The 16057-nt window shown below is 42.1% G+C and overlaps 1 protein-coding gene across 1 annotated transcript; it reads right to left on the reverse strand.

Moving 5' to 3' along the window:
- Positions 1-6863: 6863 nt before the first annotated feature.
- Positions 6864-15148, reverse strand: LOC144528769 (uncharacterized). The gene is made up of 4 exons (XM_078267582.1): positions 14691-15148; positions 10814-10896; positions 10452-10566; positions 6864-8819 (listed from the first exon to the last, which is right to left on the reverse strand). The coding sequence occupies exons 1-4, from the start codon at positions 14923-14925 to the stop codon at positions 7576-7578; spliced, it is 1677 nt and encodes a 558-aa protein (XP_078123708.1). The 5' UTR covers positions 14926-15148; the 3' UTR covers positions 6864-7575.
- Positions 15149-16057: the final 909 nt, after the last annotated feature.

The raw sequence follows: 16057 nt of genomic DNA on the forward strand, positions 1-16057 counted from the left end.
ACATACAATAGTAATAACTACAATTCATAGATACCAAAGATGTCACTTTCAGCATGCCTGCCGCCTGCCCGCCGGGAAAAGGAAGTTGGGGCAGAAGCTTCCAGATTTTAAGGGACAAAATACAGTTGGAGGTAATGCATATTGATCTATTATGACCATAAGATGGCAAACATACAACGAGATATACATAGCTACTTGTGTTGGTATATTTATTCCAACAATAACATGTCTTTTAAAAGATCTCTACATACCTACCTATTACAAAATAAACTAACGTCCTAATATCCTATACCGTGATATTTAATATATAGACGATAATAGACCTCTCTCTCTCTATGCACCGCTAAACAATTAGCTCCCTAGCAAGTGAGCTAGCTTACTAGCCAGCCGCCAGCCGGCCGGCCTTTAATTTAGTAAAACGACTCAATGTTTCATTTACATGCTCTTGTCACGTCGTAGGAAAGCACATTGCTATCGCCAGATGTGTGACAAGCAACCTAACGTTAGCTAACGAGCAAGCAGCCGGCCGTTTGGTCGCTACGCTACGCTCCCAATGTAGGGAGACTTCTTTGCCAAGAGAACGGATGACAGATCGGGAGAGGGACAGCCTGGTTAGCCATCTCCCGGTGTCTGCTGTGTTCCCGGCGGGGAGTGAAGCAGAGGGACCGTAGGCTCTGTTCAGATCTGCCGCTGCTCAAGCAAACGCTGTTTGTTGTGGGTATCACAGCAACGTTTTTATCCGGTTTCCCTTATTGAATGACGAATAGATTACTGCCGCCTGCTGGTATGGAAAGTTATTTCCTCTGACGCAGGCACAAAACGTACATGGTACTTGGCCGTCAGCTGTAGTCTCTGTGGTGTGTCTCAGTGCTAATTTTTGACCAAGACAAGGGCGATGCGGGGCTACGTGAGGCGACGCCACAGTCGGCCTTCGTCGCCACTAGTTTCTGGCTGTCGGCTTGGTGTGTCAGGGCCTTATCATAGCAACGTTTATAATCGGTTTCCCTTTTTGAATGACGAATAGATTACAGCCGCCTGCTGGCATGGAGAGTTATTTCCTCTCATGCAAGAGCAGAACGTACGTGGTTGTTAGCCATCGTCTTCAGTCTTTGCGGTGTGTTGAAGTGCACATTTTTGGCCAAGACAAAGGCGACGTCCGACGACCTGAGGCGACGCCACACTCTGCCTGTGTCGCCACTAGTTCTCCAGCCGTCTGCTTGGTGTGTCAGGGCCTGAAGGCGACGTGAGGCAACGACACAGTCGGTCTTCGTCGCCACTAGTTCTTGGCTGCTTGGTGCGTCAGGGTCTTAACGCCTACAGACGCACTTCCACTCTCACAACCAGACACAGTGATGAACCTCTCAGATACGCCCCTTTCCAAAGATTGCATTTCAGCTTTGTCAAAGGTTTGACTTTTGCTCCTATATACTGAGCTAACCAGTTCCATATTAAAATTGACTCGTTCAAACTCTATAGGAACTTGCATCTGAAGATGTGATAAAATCTAAATCTTTATAACACTATGGAAAGGACACATAAACAAAGTGCTACTCCCAGACCCATATTTAAACCCAAGTCTACATTTGATCCTGTGATTAACAATGCCTGTCTGAATGCTTTTACTAAAAAAAGTGTCCCATGATGTTGACAAAATGTCAGAAGGAGCTGGGAAAAGTATGAACAAGAGGCCAACAGACAACTGGATAACACTGACTATTACTTATCCAGTAACCCCCTGGAGAATATGAAAAGGGAGCTGGATACTAATTTTGGAAGAAAAACACTGGATTTCCAAACAGGAACATGATGTTCGTCTCCCGGCCCATCCTAGGTTGGCGATTTTCTACCTATTACCTAAGGTTTATAAAGACCCATTAACCCACAGGGAAGGCCTATCATCAGCAGTATTGATTCCAAAGACAAACTTTATAGGCAAAAAAAGTTACTTATACTTACTTATACTTTGGACATCTGGAAGAGAATTTTATACTGTGTTCTGCCAAGCCTTTTTACAAGAAAATAAAGTGGTATGGAAGGTACATCAATAACATCTTTCTGACTTTTTCAGGATCTGAAAGTGAACTGTTAGAATTTCACAAATATTTCAACTTCCTTAATGTATACCTAAATGTGAGTATTGAATACAGTAAAAAAAGAATTCAACTTCTTGGATTAAAAAAAATATATATATTTCACGCCACCATGTACAGAAAAAGTATTTCCCTGTAATTTTTGTCATCACATTGTAAAGACCAAAATACCAGTATTTGAAGACATTAGTGGACCCAGAATACATACAGTCATTTGTGAACTGCAACACCACGTTTGTAGTGTACAGGTTGAAGCGTGAACGTGGTTGTTTTTACGTGGGACATATGCAGACTGAGGGACAGGTTTGTCTGAGCACGTTTACGCCATCAGGACTTCCAATGACAAATACCCCATGGCTAAACATTTCAGACAGGCTGGCCACAGCAACCCCCCCTCAAACGCCTCTTACAAAGAGAAACCTTTTGGATTTTACAATTGAAAGCCATTGTGTATCCAGGACTAAATGAGGCCTTGATTACTCTTTCTTACTAATCTTTTTTGTGATTACTTTTTTGTGTCAGTTAATTTATTGTTCATTTATATATATATATATATATAGGGACAATATATATAACAATTCTGATTCCGGCTCTTATCGATTCTGGATTCTGATTCTTTGAGGGTGGAGTTGAAACGGGTCACATGCTTATTTCACAAATAAGTTTTTATTTTGATTCAATGGTGGGTTACAGTTTTACCGAGCTTTTTCAACATAAAATAAAGCCACACTAGAGCTCCGCTTACTGTGCTCCATGGCTGCAACACAACAAGCGCCTGGCCGCTACGGAAACCAAAAATTGAGCATGTTAAATTTGGAACCCATGATCATATTTTAAACCAAATCCTCCAAACGATTCCAATAAAGAAACGATTCCACTGGAATCGTAATTTCTGAAACGATTCCAAGTAGGAATCGGTTCTCGATGCCCAACCCTATTTGTGTCTCACTTCTGGTTAGTCACCCTGAAGAAGGCCTGTGTGCCGAAACACGTTGGTGCGTCTTTCTTACTCGTTATGCATTAGCCCCATCAGTAAAGGCTTTTTCATTTTTTCTTCAACAAAAGTCTGATGCTATTGTATCACCCCTGCACCAAAGAGCACCTTGTCAGGTTTTTTAACCAGCACCAAAAAGAAGTGCTCCTTTTCTTGTGTCTTCCCACATTTTTAGGGCCCGAGCGCTGACAGCGAAGGCCCTATTGGAACTGAAGGAATTATTTCCCCAGCAAATTAATTGCCTTTTTGAGGGGCTTAACATATTCAAAAACTGAAATCATTCAGTCATTGGTGACGATTTGCAGTGTCTGAGTGCCGCGCAAATGCACAGTCGCAAGGAGCGGCGTCCGCCAGTAACCCTGACGCGCAGAGGAGCGAGGGCCGGTCCAACGCTGCTTGCAGCTTTAATATATTATTGGATTTCGAAATTACACTCTGTTAACTAATTCATAATCATAAATGTGAACATGTAAGTCATTAACTTCAGGAGTTCTTTAAAGAGATCTGAGTAATAACATAATTATGCCTTTGCTTATTATGTTTTATGTATATATTTTTTTCCAATCAGGGTTTTTGAAGGTTTTAGTAAGTCAAATTTAAGACCTTTTTAAGACATTTTAAGACCATAAAGATTGAAATTTAAGAGCTACACGACGCATTACCAAAAAAATTATTTCTGAAAGAATCCTTTTATTTCAATGAATTCAGTCATTGAAAAAACATTAGTTTAATTTACAGAAGCAATCACATTAGTAACATTTCACACCCAACAACGTGCCAAATGCCCAAAATGAAAACAGGCTAAAACAAACGTGGAGGACGACAGCAGGTGCGAGGCACAAAACTGGCTAATTGGCCGAGTCTGTTGAAGGCTTGTGTTTCTCAGCTCTGGCGTGTGACTCCAGCGCCTTCACACTCAGAGTCCCTAATTGAATTTTTTTTAATACAGATTGCAGTGAGTCTCGTACCTGGAGCTGGGTACCGCTTGTAACCAACAGCGGAAATCGCTGTGATCTAGCCATGTCTCGTTAAAAGTACACTTTCCCATTTTCCACACGTAGGCCTAGCCGAACTTCAACAAATACTGAGGAGACGCAGATGTATTTCGCGGGTAGGTATTGCATTTATCACGGGATTTGTAGTTTTATCACCGTGTACGTACCAACACCAATATCCCCCAGAAAGAACTACAAAACACCGAACCAACGTTCTGAGGGCAGCGTTCTGCTGGTTCTGTTACAGAGCAAAGACTCTAGAGCTCCGCTTTGTAGGCTACGACTCCATACTTTCTTTGTAGGCTACGACTCCATACTTTCTTTGTAGGCTACGACTTCATACTTTCTCTTTGTAGGCTACGACTCCATACTTTCTCTTTGTAGGCTACGACTCCATACTTTCTTTTCTCTTTGTAGGCTACGACTCCATACTTTCTCTTTGTAGGCTACGACTCCATACTTTCTCTTTGTAGGCTACGACTCCATACTTTCTCTTCTCTTTGTAGGCTACGACTCCATACTTTCTCTTCTCTTTGTAGGCTACGACTCCATACTTTCTCTTTCTGCGGCCAGCGTTTCTGGAAATTAACGAGGGTAAAACCTTTTTTAGACCTGACTAAATGAAATTTAAGACCTCGGATGAAAATCTGGCTGTTTTTAAGACGTTTTAAGGCCTTTAAATTTAAAGTTCCGAATTTTAGACTTTTTAAGACCCCGCGGGAACCCTGTCCAATGCTATATTATTGTTTCATTCTTTTGTCTCTATTAAAATTGAGTGATGAAGTACTGTGACTTTTTTGTTTGTTTGATATTATAATGATGCAGTGAAGTCTGATTCAGGATGCTCTGTTACCTCTGTTCTGCGTGATGTATATTCTAATAAAGATGGAAAAAAATCTGAAGGTAGTATTGTTTACATTTTATTGTAAACATTAAAGGTACAATATGTAACATTTCTGCATTAAAACGTCTAAAAGTGACTAAACCTATGTTATATATTTTGTTGAGTTGTGTACTTACACTATCCCAAGTGTTTCCAGCAATGTTCAAACCCAGACAAACGTGTTATTTTATTTCTGACACGGGACGTTTCCTTTAGTCGCCTGTCCCTCTGGTGCTCCAACTTCCGTCATAACACGGGCAGCAGGACGATACGTTCGAGAGCAATTGTAAATCATACACTGTCACAGAAAGTTATACTCACTAACTGTAAAACTGCTTCTTCTGCCACATGGCATCATTTTTGTCATTGATTACATGAAACTTTGCAACACAGTACAGCAGAGACCTTATTTATTGATATTGATTGATTTCAGTATCGATCAATCCAGCTAACTTGTGTAGCATGAGCATTAGCAACACAAGTAGCTAATGCTCATGCTTGGTGTATAACGTTAGCTAATGCTAATTCTTGGTGGGTAACATTATAAGGTTACGACATAATTCGACACTTATAAAGTTATTTTTAGTACGATTGTTTTGACCACAGTTAACAACTCTGGGCTAACCCACGAATAAGTTCATTAGTAATGTTAGCTGTACAGATAGACGACTAATCTAATGCTAATTTAGCCAGCTAGCACACCCCTGTCTGTCTGCCTCACTCTCCCGGTGCTGCAAGGCTTCAGTCGGGATGAGAGCTGACAACAGCCCCGGGGACACATCCACAGTCAGCCCCCAGCCAGCTAGCAGCCAGCCACTATCGTTACAGCAATCCAAACCTGGCCAGTACTTAACTCCACCGCCTGTGCTAAGGACGCTAACGGCAGTTTACTGAACCGTCGGGAAACAGATCATATCAGACCCCAGCTACCCGAGTCACAACAGCGGCCATCCGTAACGTTATGTCTCCAGTAGCGTTACTGGTGCCCGTGTCAAAAATCTCCTCCCTGCCCAATTTCTCCCCTCTTCGCATTTAGCTGTCTTTACAGTTAGCTAAATTACCCCCGACAAAAGGGGGTTAGGCACCATAACGACTAGCTAAGATAACAAAAAGTGAAGAGGAGATAATCCCGGGCAGCTGGGAGATCTGCTGCACAACATCAGCCATCGGACTGTTCGGACATCCTCGCTGCGAATGGAGATTCCGCCAGCAATTTTTTATCGCGAGATTAACGTTCTTTTTGGCCTAGCAAATGTCGTTTTTTCACATGCTGTTGCAACAACTAGTAACGTTACAAAAACTACAACACCACACCGGATCTAGCTAGACCGGAAACAAAACAACAGGCACGCCGCACACACTTGTTTGGACTTGCGAGCCGGCCAAAGAGTAGTAGAATAACGTTACGTTTTGAGTGGATGGCGAGCGCGAGACGCTGAAATGGATGCCAATAAGATTCTGAATGGAAAGTTTACTTTTAAAAAGTTGTCGAGGGGGACAGTAGTTTCACCATACACAGCCTGTACGACACGGAGAAAGCAGCCACACTGGAACTGCTGCAGAGTGTAAACGCTGTCTCATTAACCGGTGATCACTGGACGTCAGTGAGGAATCACAATTATTTAGGAGTTACTAAACACTAGATTGACTATGTATATAAGCATACAGTTTTAGGACTGTGTTGTTTGTATTATTTTTTTGACTGTTTTTGTCATTTGGGACATTGTCCACCCCCTTTTCTGTCCAGGAGAATTGTTACATTCCTTATTAGAAAAACATAAAGGTTACAAATGTCCTGCTGTGGCATCCGGTTTTTGGACCTTTTGTTCAGCAAAGTGTTAGTGTTACATCTCAGTTAGGTTAGGTACTTGGAGGAATTTTGCAATAATGACAGATTCACACATTTTTCTTTTGTTTACAGTAAATACATAATAAACAATTACAAATCTTAAAGTCAAGTTCATAAAGTAACTTTCTTTGCATTCATTTGATTCCCAATTAAGATCCACTGGTAAGAATGTATTTCCATTGTTAATGTGTACTTAAAAACTGTTCTGAAATGCAAAATAATAGAATTTTATTCATGTGATAAAAAATGCGATTAATCGTGATTAACTATAGAAATTTGGCGATTAATCGCGATTAAAAAAATGAATCGTTTGACAGCCCTAGTAAAATATATTGCAATAGTGTGGTTTTAGCTGCTGGCTAATGTTAGCTTGCTTGCTCACTAGCTAGCTAACTGGTCAGCTACCAATCAAGAAAAATTAGCCATGTTGGGGAAACTGCAGCTATTTTATTAGTGACATGAATAAACGTAACTAAACGTAATGGGAATAAACTTGAATGGGTAAACTCTTCCGTGAACAGATGCATTCTAATCGGCGATGGTGTTTAACAATACAAACTACAACTCCCACGCAACCTCCCGTCATCAAAAGTCCATGTTTACCATCCATTGTTTTGATTGAGAGACCCCTAGCGACAAAAAGTTACATATTGTACGTTTAACTGTATGTCAGCTAAACACATTCTGACAGACATTATGATGTGCCCTACCGACTTCATATGCACATTACACTTCTTGTATATTTCTGATTCACTCCAGTCCCTTTATTTGCTGATGTGCACGCTCTGGTGGCGGACCAGGTTCCCCAGCACAGAGAAGCTTTTGCCACAATTTGTGCAGCTGTAGGGTCTCTCTCCGGTGTGGACAGTCTGGTGCACCTTGAGGCTGCAGGCCTGTGAGAAGCGTTTCCCACACAGGCTACAGCTGTAGCGCTTCTCCCCTGTGTGGACGCTCATGTGTCTCTTAATGTGGCTGGACTGGGAGAAGCGCTTGCCGCACTGAGTGCAGCTGAACGGTTTCTCTCCGGTATGCACCCGCTGGTGGGTTTTCAGCTGGTGTGGGTGGACGAAGGTCTTCTTACAGAGGTAACAGTTGTAGATCCTCTCCCCGGTGTGGGAGCGCTGGTGCACCGCCAGGTCTCTGGAGGCTGAGAAGAGGCGGCCGCAGTGCTGGCAGCTAAACGCTCGCTCTGCGCTGCTGGAAAAGCTTCTGCACCTGGAGTCAGGGGAGGCGTTAGTGAAAGAGGAGACGGTTAGAGAGTCTGACATGGGAGAGTTCCCAAAGCTGCTCGGGAAAGAAAAAGATGAGGATGACAGGGGCGCCTCCATGCATGTGACTCCGTTTGTGAAGTGTTTGGCAGGAGCTGTCAGAGACCTGGCCACCTCTGGGGAGGAGAACAGGTCATCGAAGGAGGAGTCGTCCAAGCTGCTGGTGTCCAGCGCTGCTGCTTCACGCTCTGTGTGCTGACTGGTAGTGTTAGTTAACCTGCAGTTACTCAGACTCTCATCTCTAGTGATAGAAACTAAAGGATCATATGTCCTAAAAGCTTCAGAACAGGAAGGTTCAGCCTCCAGTTTGACTGCTGCTAACACTTCCTCTCCCCTCCAGTCTGCTGCTGCACCACACAAACCCTTCCCTCCGGTATTTGTAGGTGACAGCGCTGAATCTAGTTTCTTTATCAGTGCGGTGTCTATATCAGGAACTTTACTACTACTGGACTCAGCAGACATAGGGTCAACACGACGTTTGTCATCTTCTTTGGTCAAGTCTGTCATTTCCCTGGCTGTGTTTGGACCACCACCTCCGTGGCTTTGTTCTGCAGGATGAGAGTGCCGACTCCGAGTACTGGCCTCATCCACTCTCTCTTTCTTCTCCTGCTGCTGAGCTTCAGGTCTGGCTACGTCCTGATTTTCACACCGACCTGACACACTGACAATGGCGGTTTGTGCTTCGACACTCAGCAGCAGGCGGTCGCTCTCGGCAGCAAGGGCCAGAGCCAGAGGTCCAACTGGAGAATGGACAGAGAGAAAAAGACAAGATTATATCAATCTTCCATCATCAGCAGCATCAGTTCACTCATCTGACATTACTTCACACCTTCGGACCACAACCTGTATTTAAAAATGTTTACAACTGACAAATATACACATTGTTATTATATTATCTAGACTCATATATTCAAATTGACAGGTTTTTGGAAAATAAAATAAAATACGTGAACCAATTCAAATATAGAGGGATTTCATTTTGCAGACTTATATTCCTGACAGTGTGGAGAGGCTGTGCACCCAGTATAAAGACAGCTGGATTAGATAACGTTGAGGATGACGACTCTGCAGCTGGCCCCCGTGGGGCCAGGAGGAGGTGCGACAGGCAGTAATACCAGCTACCTGTACATGCACTGACTACTGGTGAGTAACACTTTTCAAATGAAAGCAGCTGCAATATTGCTGGCTTCATAATCTGTTCAAATAACAGCTTTTAGGTACCCTGGAAATCCAGAGTTCTCGCGAGAGCACAATTTGAATTAGCTCAGCGAGTCACTCTGGCATTGAGTAATGATGCTCATTAACTATGCTCTTGTAGCCGAGCTGCACCAATCACATCGGTGTATCTGATATAGGCGGGCCAGAGGCGGGCTAAACAGATGACAGTTTAATCTACCAGTTAGCTCCTCTGGTAGCTAAGAGTTTAATCTACCAGTTAGCTCCTCTGGTAGCTAAGAGTTTAATCTACCAGTTAGCTCCTCTGGTAGCTAAGAGTTTAATCTACCAGTTAGCTCCCTGGTAGCTAAGAGTTTAATCTACCAGTTAGCTCTGCTGGTAGCTAAGAGTTTAATCTACCAGTTAGCTCCTCTGGTAGCTAAGAGTTTAATCTACCAGTTAGCTCCTCTGGTAGCTAAGAGTTTAATCTACCAGTTAGCTCCTCTGGTAGCTAAGAGTTTAATCTACCAGTTAGCTCCTCTGGTAGCTAAGAGTTTAATCTACCAGTTAGCTCCTCTGGTAGCTAAGAGTTTCAATCTACCAGTTAGCTCCTCTGGTAGCTAAGAGTTTAATCTACCAGTTAGCTCCTCTGGTAGCTAAGAGTTTAATCTACCAGTTAGCTCCTCTGGTAGCTAAGAGTGTAATCTACCAGTTAGCTCCTCTGGTAGCTAAGCGTATGGGGCTCTGGAGACGTCACCCCGTGTATCGTTGTGATTGGTCGTAGTGTTATCCAATTGCGTGCAGAGAGATTTTCAAATGCATGCTTGGTGCCGCCCCTCGAGTTGGGCCATTTTCATTACTCAATGCCGGACCCTTAATCTTTAGGATTTGGGTCTGGATTTCCAGGCTAGCTTTTAGGCATTATGTTATGTAAATGTCTCTAAGATGGCACAGAACCATTATAGCTACAACTCTTGTATGATATTTGGCACATTTACTCTCCCTCTCTCTGGCCTAGTAATGCTGTTGTTACTTTGATGAAAAAGTGAGTCAGGGGCAGCAGACTGACACGTGAGATTTCCAGCACCTTTCTGTTATACCGAGCAATGTTTGAAAGTTATAGAAAGAAATGTAGTGATCAGTCTCTACATGTTAGATGTTTTTGTCTTCCTCTTCCTTTTTGGTTTTTGGTCAAAAAGTCTTAAAGCTGTACATACCGCTGCTGTTAGAAGCTGTCTGATGGTCTTCCAACACACTCAGCTCCTCCTCCTGCCTTTCCGTCTTTATTATAACCACCTCTGGCTCCACCGGCTGCTCCGTCACAACCACCATCTGGCAGACAGACAACATGTATGGAAGGTCTTTACTGCTACTGAACTACAAATCTGAGAAGTGATTGGCTAAGTTATCAGCAGCCATGCACATGCATACATTTTTTTTAATGGCCTTTAACAAAATCTTTACTTTAACTGGTTACGTTTCAGCTAGAAAGCAAGGATTTCTCACCTGTACTGTGTGTGGACATTGACAGAAGAAGAGATATCGTAAGACAAGCTGACAAACGGACAGCTGCACTGACCTGGGACTGCTGAGGGTCAGTATTCTCCACCATAGGGAACTTGACTGTTTTGGTAATGGCAGAGCCGTCTTCTCCGAAGTGATCTGCTCAAAGCAAATCAGAGGAGTTTTGTTATAATATGTTCACTGTTACACTATCAAGTTACAGCTCCTTTAAAGGGTAATTTCTTTTTTTTTCAACCTGGACCCTATTTTCTTATGTTTTCTATCTAAGTGTGACTGATGGGAACAACAATCTTTGACATTGGTCCAGTATTAACGTGAGATCGCTGCAGTCGGCAGTCAGCAGTCAGCAAAACAAGCTACAATGTAAGTTAATAGGGCAATTGCGCACCTTTAATAAACTGTCTGTACACGTACAAAGTTCTCAATGCTTCAGTTTACATGTAGAGACCCTCATTATGCTACCGTTGAAGTGTGGTGATATTTTGAGCCTTGTTAGTGGTGTAGAAATAGTGATTTACCCTGTGCCCCGAAGGCTAGCGTTATAAGCTAATCACCGGTTTGCGCTAGCTTGTTTCAAGCTAGAGACACATTAGATTAGCATGAAAACAGATCCCAGAGAACGGTCGACTCGCTACACGTGTTATTAACCCCTAGGTTCATTTTGCGGCGGAATTGTCCTTTAATATCTCTCATTAATGTGGTTTGTAATGGTTCTCAAGATGGATCTTTTTTTCTTAATTACGGATTTCTTGTGATGGATTTGTCTCTGATGTATCTTGTTCCTCCTACTCTTTCTATATATAGCACTTTATCAAAAGTTTTTAAATCAAAGTGTTTTTGAAAGTATGCCACATCAAATAGGCATATTTTGGGTTGCGATCTCTCCTGTACAAACTTAGTACCACCTCTTGCACTTCTCCAGTTTATGAACCAAAATGGTGTCCCCATAGACTGATTAAAATAGGGTGTAACCCATGTCCCTTATTGGACACCCCCCCCCCCTTGCTTCTCTGTCCTCTCTGGGACAACAATCAATCAGCATGTAGCCACATGACCATATACCCAACCAGGGGTGGAGCGGGGGGGTGGCTTCTAGGGCTCCAGCCCCAAATGTTTTCTCAAAAGCCCAGAATCTTTTAGGATTTGAAATTTTTTTTTGTCATTTTCACTCATTCTCTCCGACTGGACCGGCAAATCAAAGGAGCAAAAGTTCTTTTACTGGGAAAATATTGCCTTTGTTTCCAGATTAGTGATGCTGTTTAAGTCAAATGACTACCCTACCTATGTTATGCAACTTAAAAACAGTAACATCAGAAATGTTTTTTTCTCTTTAGGTGGCAGGGGTGAAAATAAGTCGTCCTCAACATTTCTTGTGTTCTGGTTTCAGAATGATGAAGACAGTTGGAAAACAATTTGACGTAGGACAGGATGTAGGCTCGTCAGGACGATTCTTTTGCTTGGCAACTATTATGTTTTTCTTAAATAATGTACAGATTTTTAGGCCTTCTATTATCTCAAATGGCTTGAAAAATAGTGCACGTAGCTGCCAGAAATGGAGCATGCTGAGCCTCTGTAGCCAACACAGCTTTGGAGGTGAAATTGTGCCAGAAACCCCCACTCTTCTTCAAAATTATAATATGACCACATATTGTTGTAAATTGTTTTGTTTTTTAAAGGATCTTAGAATATAGGGATGGGTATTGTTAATATTTTAACTGTATTACTACTCTTACTGATACTGCTTATTGATACGCAGGGGCGGATCTACAGGTGGGTAAGGGGGGCAGCTGACCCCCCTCTGTAGGAGCTGGGTTAGTTTCAGATTTCACATTCACTCAAGTACTGTACTTAACCCTTGTGTTGACTTCGGGTCAAATTGACCCGTTTTCAATTTTTGTTTTACATCAGAAAATATGGGACGTAGAAATAAGCGCTGAAAATGTGTAGAAGAAAAAATTTAACAATTTTAAACGTTGGAAAAAGCAAAAACAAACTGTGAAAAAAGGCGTCAAAAACGTCGAAAAAAAAGTTGACGGGAAGACAACACAAGGGTTAAGTACATATTTGAGGTACTGTACTTGAGTCTTTTCTTTTCATGCCACTTTCTACTTCTACTCCGCTACATTTCAGAGAGAAATAATGTTCTTTTTACTCCACTACATTCATCTGACAGCTTTATTTACTAGTTACTTTACACATTAAGATTTTTTTTGCACACATAATACGATGTATTATAAAAAAAAAGTAACTAACCAACAATATAACAGCCTACAAGTCCAGCTGAAATGATTAGCCGATTAAACACCTGAAACACTCAACAGTTTGGATCGTTTCCAGTTTCTAAGATGGGAGGATTTCTCTGTATTGAGTACTTTTACTTTTAATACTTTTGGTGGGCCTACATTTTCCTGATGATCCTTAACGTTACATAGGCTACTTTTACTTAAGTCATATTTTCAATGCAGGACTTTTACTTGTAACAGGGTATTTTTACAGTGTGGTATTAGTAGGCTACTTTTACTTAAGTAAAGGATCTGAATACAGTGGCCAGAAAAGGTATGTGAACCTTTTGGAATTTCATTGTTTTCTGAATACATTTGTCATAAAATGTGATCTGATCTAAGTGAAGGGTATTGACAAATATAATGTGTCTAAAATAATGACACAAACAAATTCTGATCTTTCATGTCTTTATTGAACACGCTCATTCAACATTCAAAATGGCAGTGGAAAAAGTATGTGAACCCTTAGAATTAATAACTGGTTGACCCCCCCTTGGCAACAATAACCTCAACCAGGTGCTTCCTGTAGCTGTGGATCAGACCTGCACATCGTTGAGGAGGAATTGTATCCCATTCAGTCCTTCCAGAAAAATGAGGAGTTTTTTTGTGATTGTTGCGGGCAAAAATGCTTGATTATGCGGCACATTTTCTTAAAAAATGATGGATATTTATACAATTTTATGCGATGACATTGCATATTTATGCGGGGGGGGCGCATTTTTTCAAAAAACGCCGCACATTCGCTGCATAAATTGTCGATTTCCGCGCAAAATATGCGGGGCTGCATGATTTCATAATCCCCGCATTTTCATTGCAAAAAAGTCCCAAATATCTTAGCAGAAAGATGAAAAATGTTGCGTTTACTTCACACAAGAGCAGCCGTTTTCCCCTGTTGCCATGGGAACGTTACGAAGTGACGTTACGAAGTGACGTTACGAAGTGACGTTACGAAGTGACGTAACATTACGAAGCTGCAAACCCCGCGATGAAGCCACGATGAAACCGCAGGTTTTGCAAGTTCCCACAATTTCATCGCATAAAACTGCATAAATATCCCGCATATTCCATCGCAGTTTTTAAGAAAACGTGCCGCATAATCAAGGATTTTTGCCCGCAACAATCACAAAAAAGGACTACAAAGTGTCTCCATTTGTAGATTGTTTGTCTAACTGTAGACTGGTGAATTTCTGAACTTTGAAATAACTTTGTAACCCTTGCCAGCTTTACGTAAATCAACAATTCTTGATCGTAGATCCTCTGAAAGCTTTTTGGCGAGGCGTGGCTCACATAAGCGTGTTCTTCTTGTGTGTTTTTATCAGTCGAAGTAGCTGTAGTCCACACCTCCAAACTCATCTTAACCTGACTCCAGGTGTGCTAAAACCTGACTCCAGTTAGCCTTTTTGAGGTCATCAACTCAAGGGCTCACATACTTTTCCACAAGCACTATGAGGTTTCTTTTTGGTTGTTCTCAATAAAGACATGAAAGATATGTGTTATTATTTTAGACACATTATATTTGTCAATACCCTTCACTTGGATGAAAATCAGATCACATTTTATGACAAATTTATTCAGAAAACCATGACAATCCAAAAGGTTCACATAGTCGTTCTTGCCAGTGTACTTCGTCCAGCAGTGGAGCAGGCTAACCTCTCCTGGTGCAGCCCGGGGGGGTGGGCTCTGTGTGGGGCTGCTCTCCTGAACGGGCCTCCATGAGCCGCAGCCGGCTCTTCAGGGCCAGGTTCTCCCTCTGGCTCCGGGACATTTCCAGCCTCAGGGTGGCAAACCCGTCATCCACGAGCTGACAGATCTCAGCCACCGCCGTGTTAGCTAGCACTTCCATGATGGCCGCCAACTGATTGTGGAAATTCACATAACTCGCCATACTGTCCTACCGGTACGGTAACGTTACGTTTCTCCCAACAACACTACTGCCGAGTTACAGACACACACAAAAACAATGAATTCAGCCTCATAAGGTCACCCGTGAGACATATGAGAGGAGACAATAATAGGCATTCTCCGTAATGACTGCCGTCAGAGGAGCGGCTCTCATCAATTCAAAGTTTCTGTTTACTTCCGGGTTTGCCGCAGGGTTGCTCCTAGCGTACCGTACGGTACCGTAATCACCAGAGTAAGGACGACTGTTGAATCCTTCACATCAATTACATTACAACCATAAGCTGTAAACACACTGGGGGGTATTCAGCCAGCAGCTAGGATTGTACAAATACTTGTCATTATGTCATGAGTCGGACCCGTATTAGCCTATATACACACACACACACGCACGCACGCACGCACACACTCACTCACACACACACACACACACACACACACACACACACACACACACACACAGACAGACACACACACACACACACACACACACACACACACACACACACACACACACACACAGACACACACACACATACACACACACAGCAAAAATAAAATCTTGTTTTCATATTGTGTTTATTCAGTCATTTTTTTCCAAACTTTTCATTGTATTATTTGTTTATTTCTAAAGTCGTCTCCACACAGGTATAAAAAAAAAAATTCTGAATCTTTTATTTAGGAATGTACTTTGCTGGCCCAAAGGTTGTACTAAAAAAAATATTGACCCCAAAAATACTGGATTTGCCAATGAATTAAATAACCCAACGTGTCACATTTTCATTGTAAAATGTTAACTCTTTTACTATTTGATTTCAGCGTTACACTGACAGGAGAAGTCCTCACCATGGAGTACCTGGTGCTCCTTTTATGTAGCTTCTATTGTGTATTTTGATGCAAATGTGTTTTAATGTGTCCTGTCTGGATGTGATATGTGTTTTAATGTATCATTTTTAATAGCACACTTTGCACATGTAAGCCAAAGATAAATTTCTGCATTTGTAGCACACAAAAAAGTAAACGGACGTATTTTTTTAAAATTATAATCTCAGATAGATGCTGAATGGGGAAATCAGTCTTTAAAGGGAATGTCCTAGTCAAGTGAATCCTGGCCTCAT

This window comes from Sander vitreus, chromosome 2 (genome assembly GCF_031162955.1).
Source record: "Sander vitreus isolate 19-12246 chromosome 2, sanVit1, whole genome shotgun sequence".
NCBI lineage: Eukaryota > Metazoa > Chordata > Actinopteri > Perciformes > Percidae > Sander > Sander vitreus.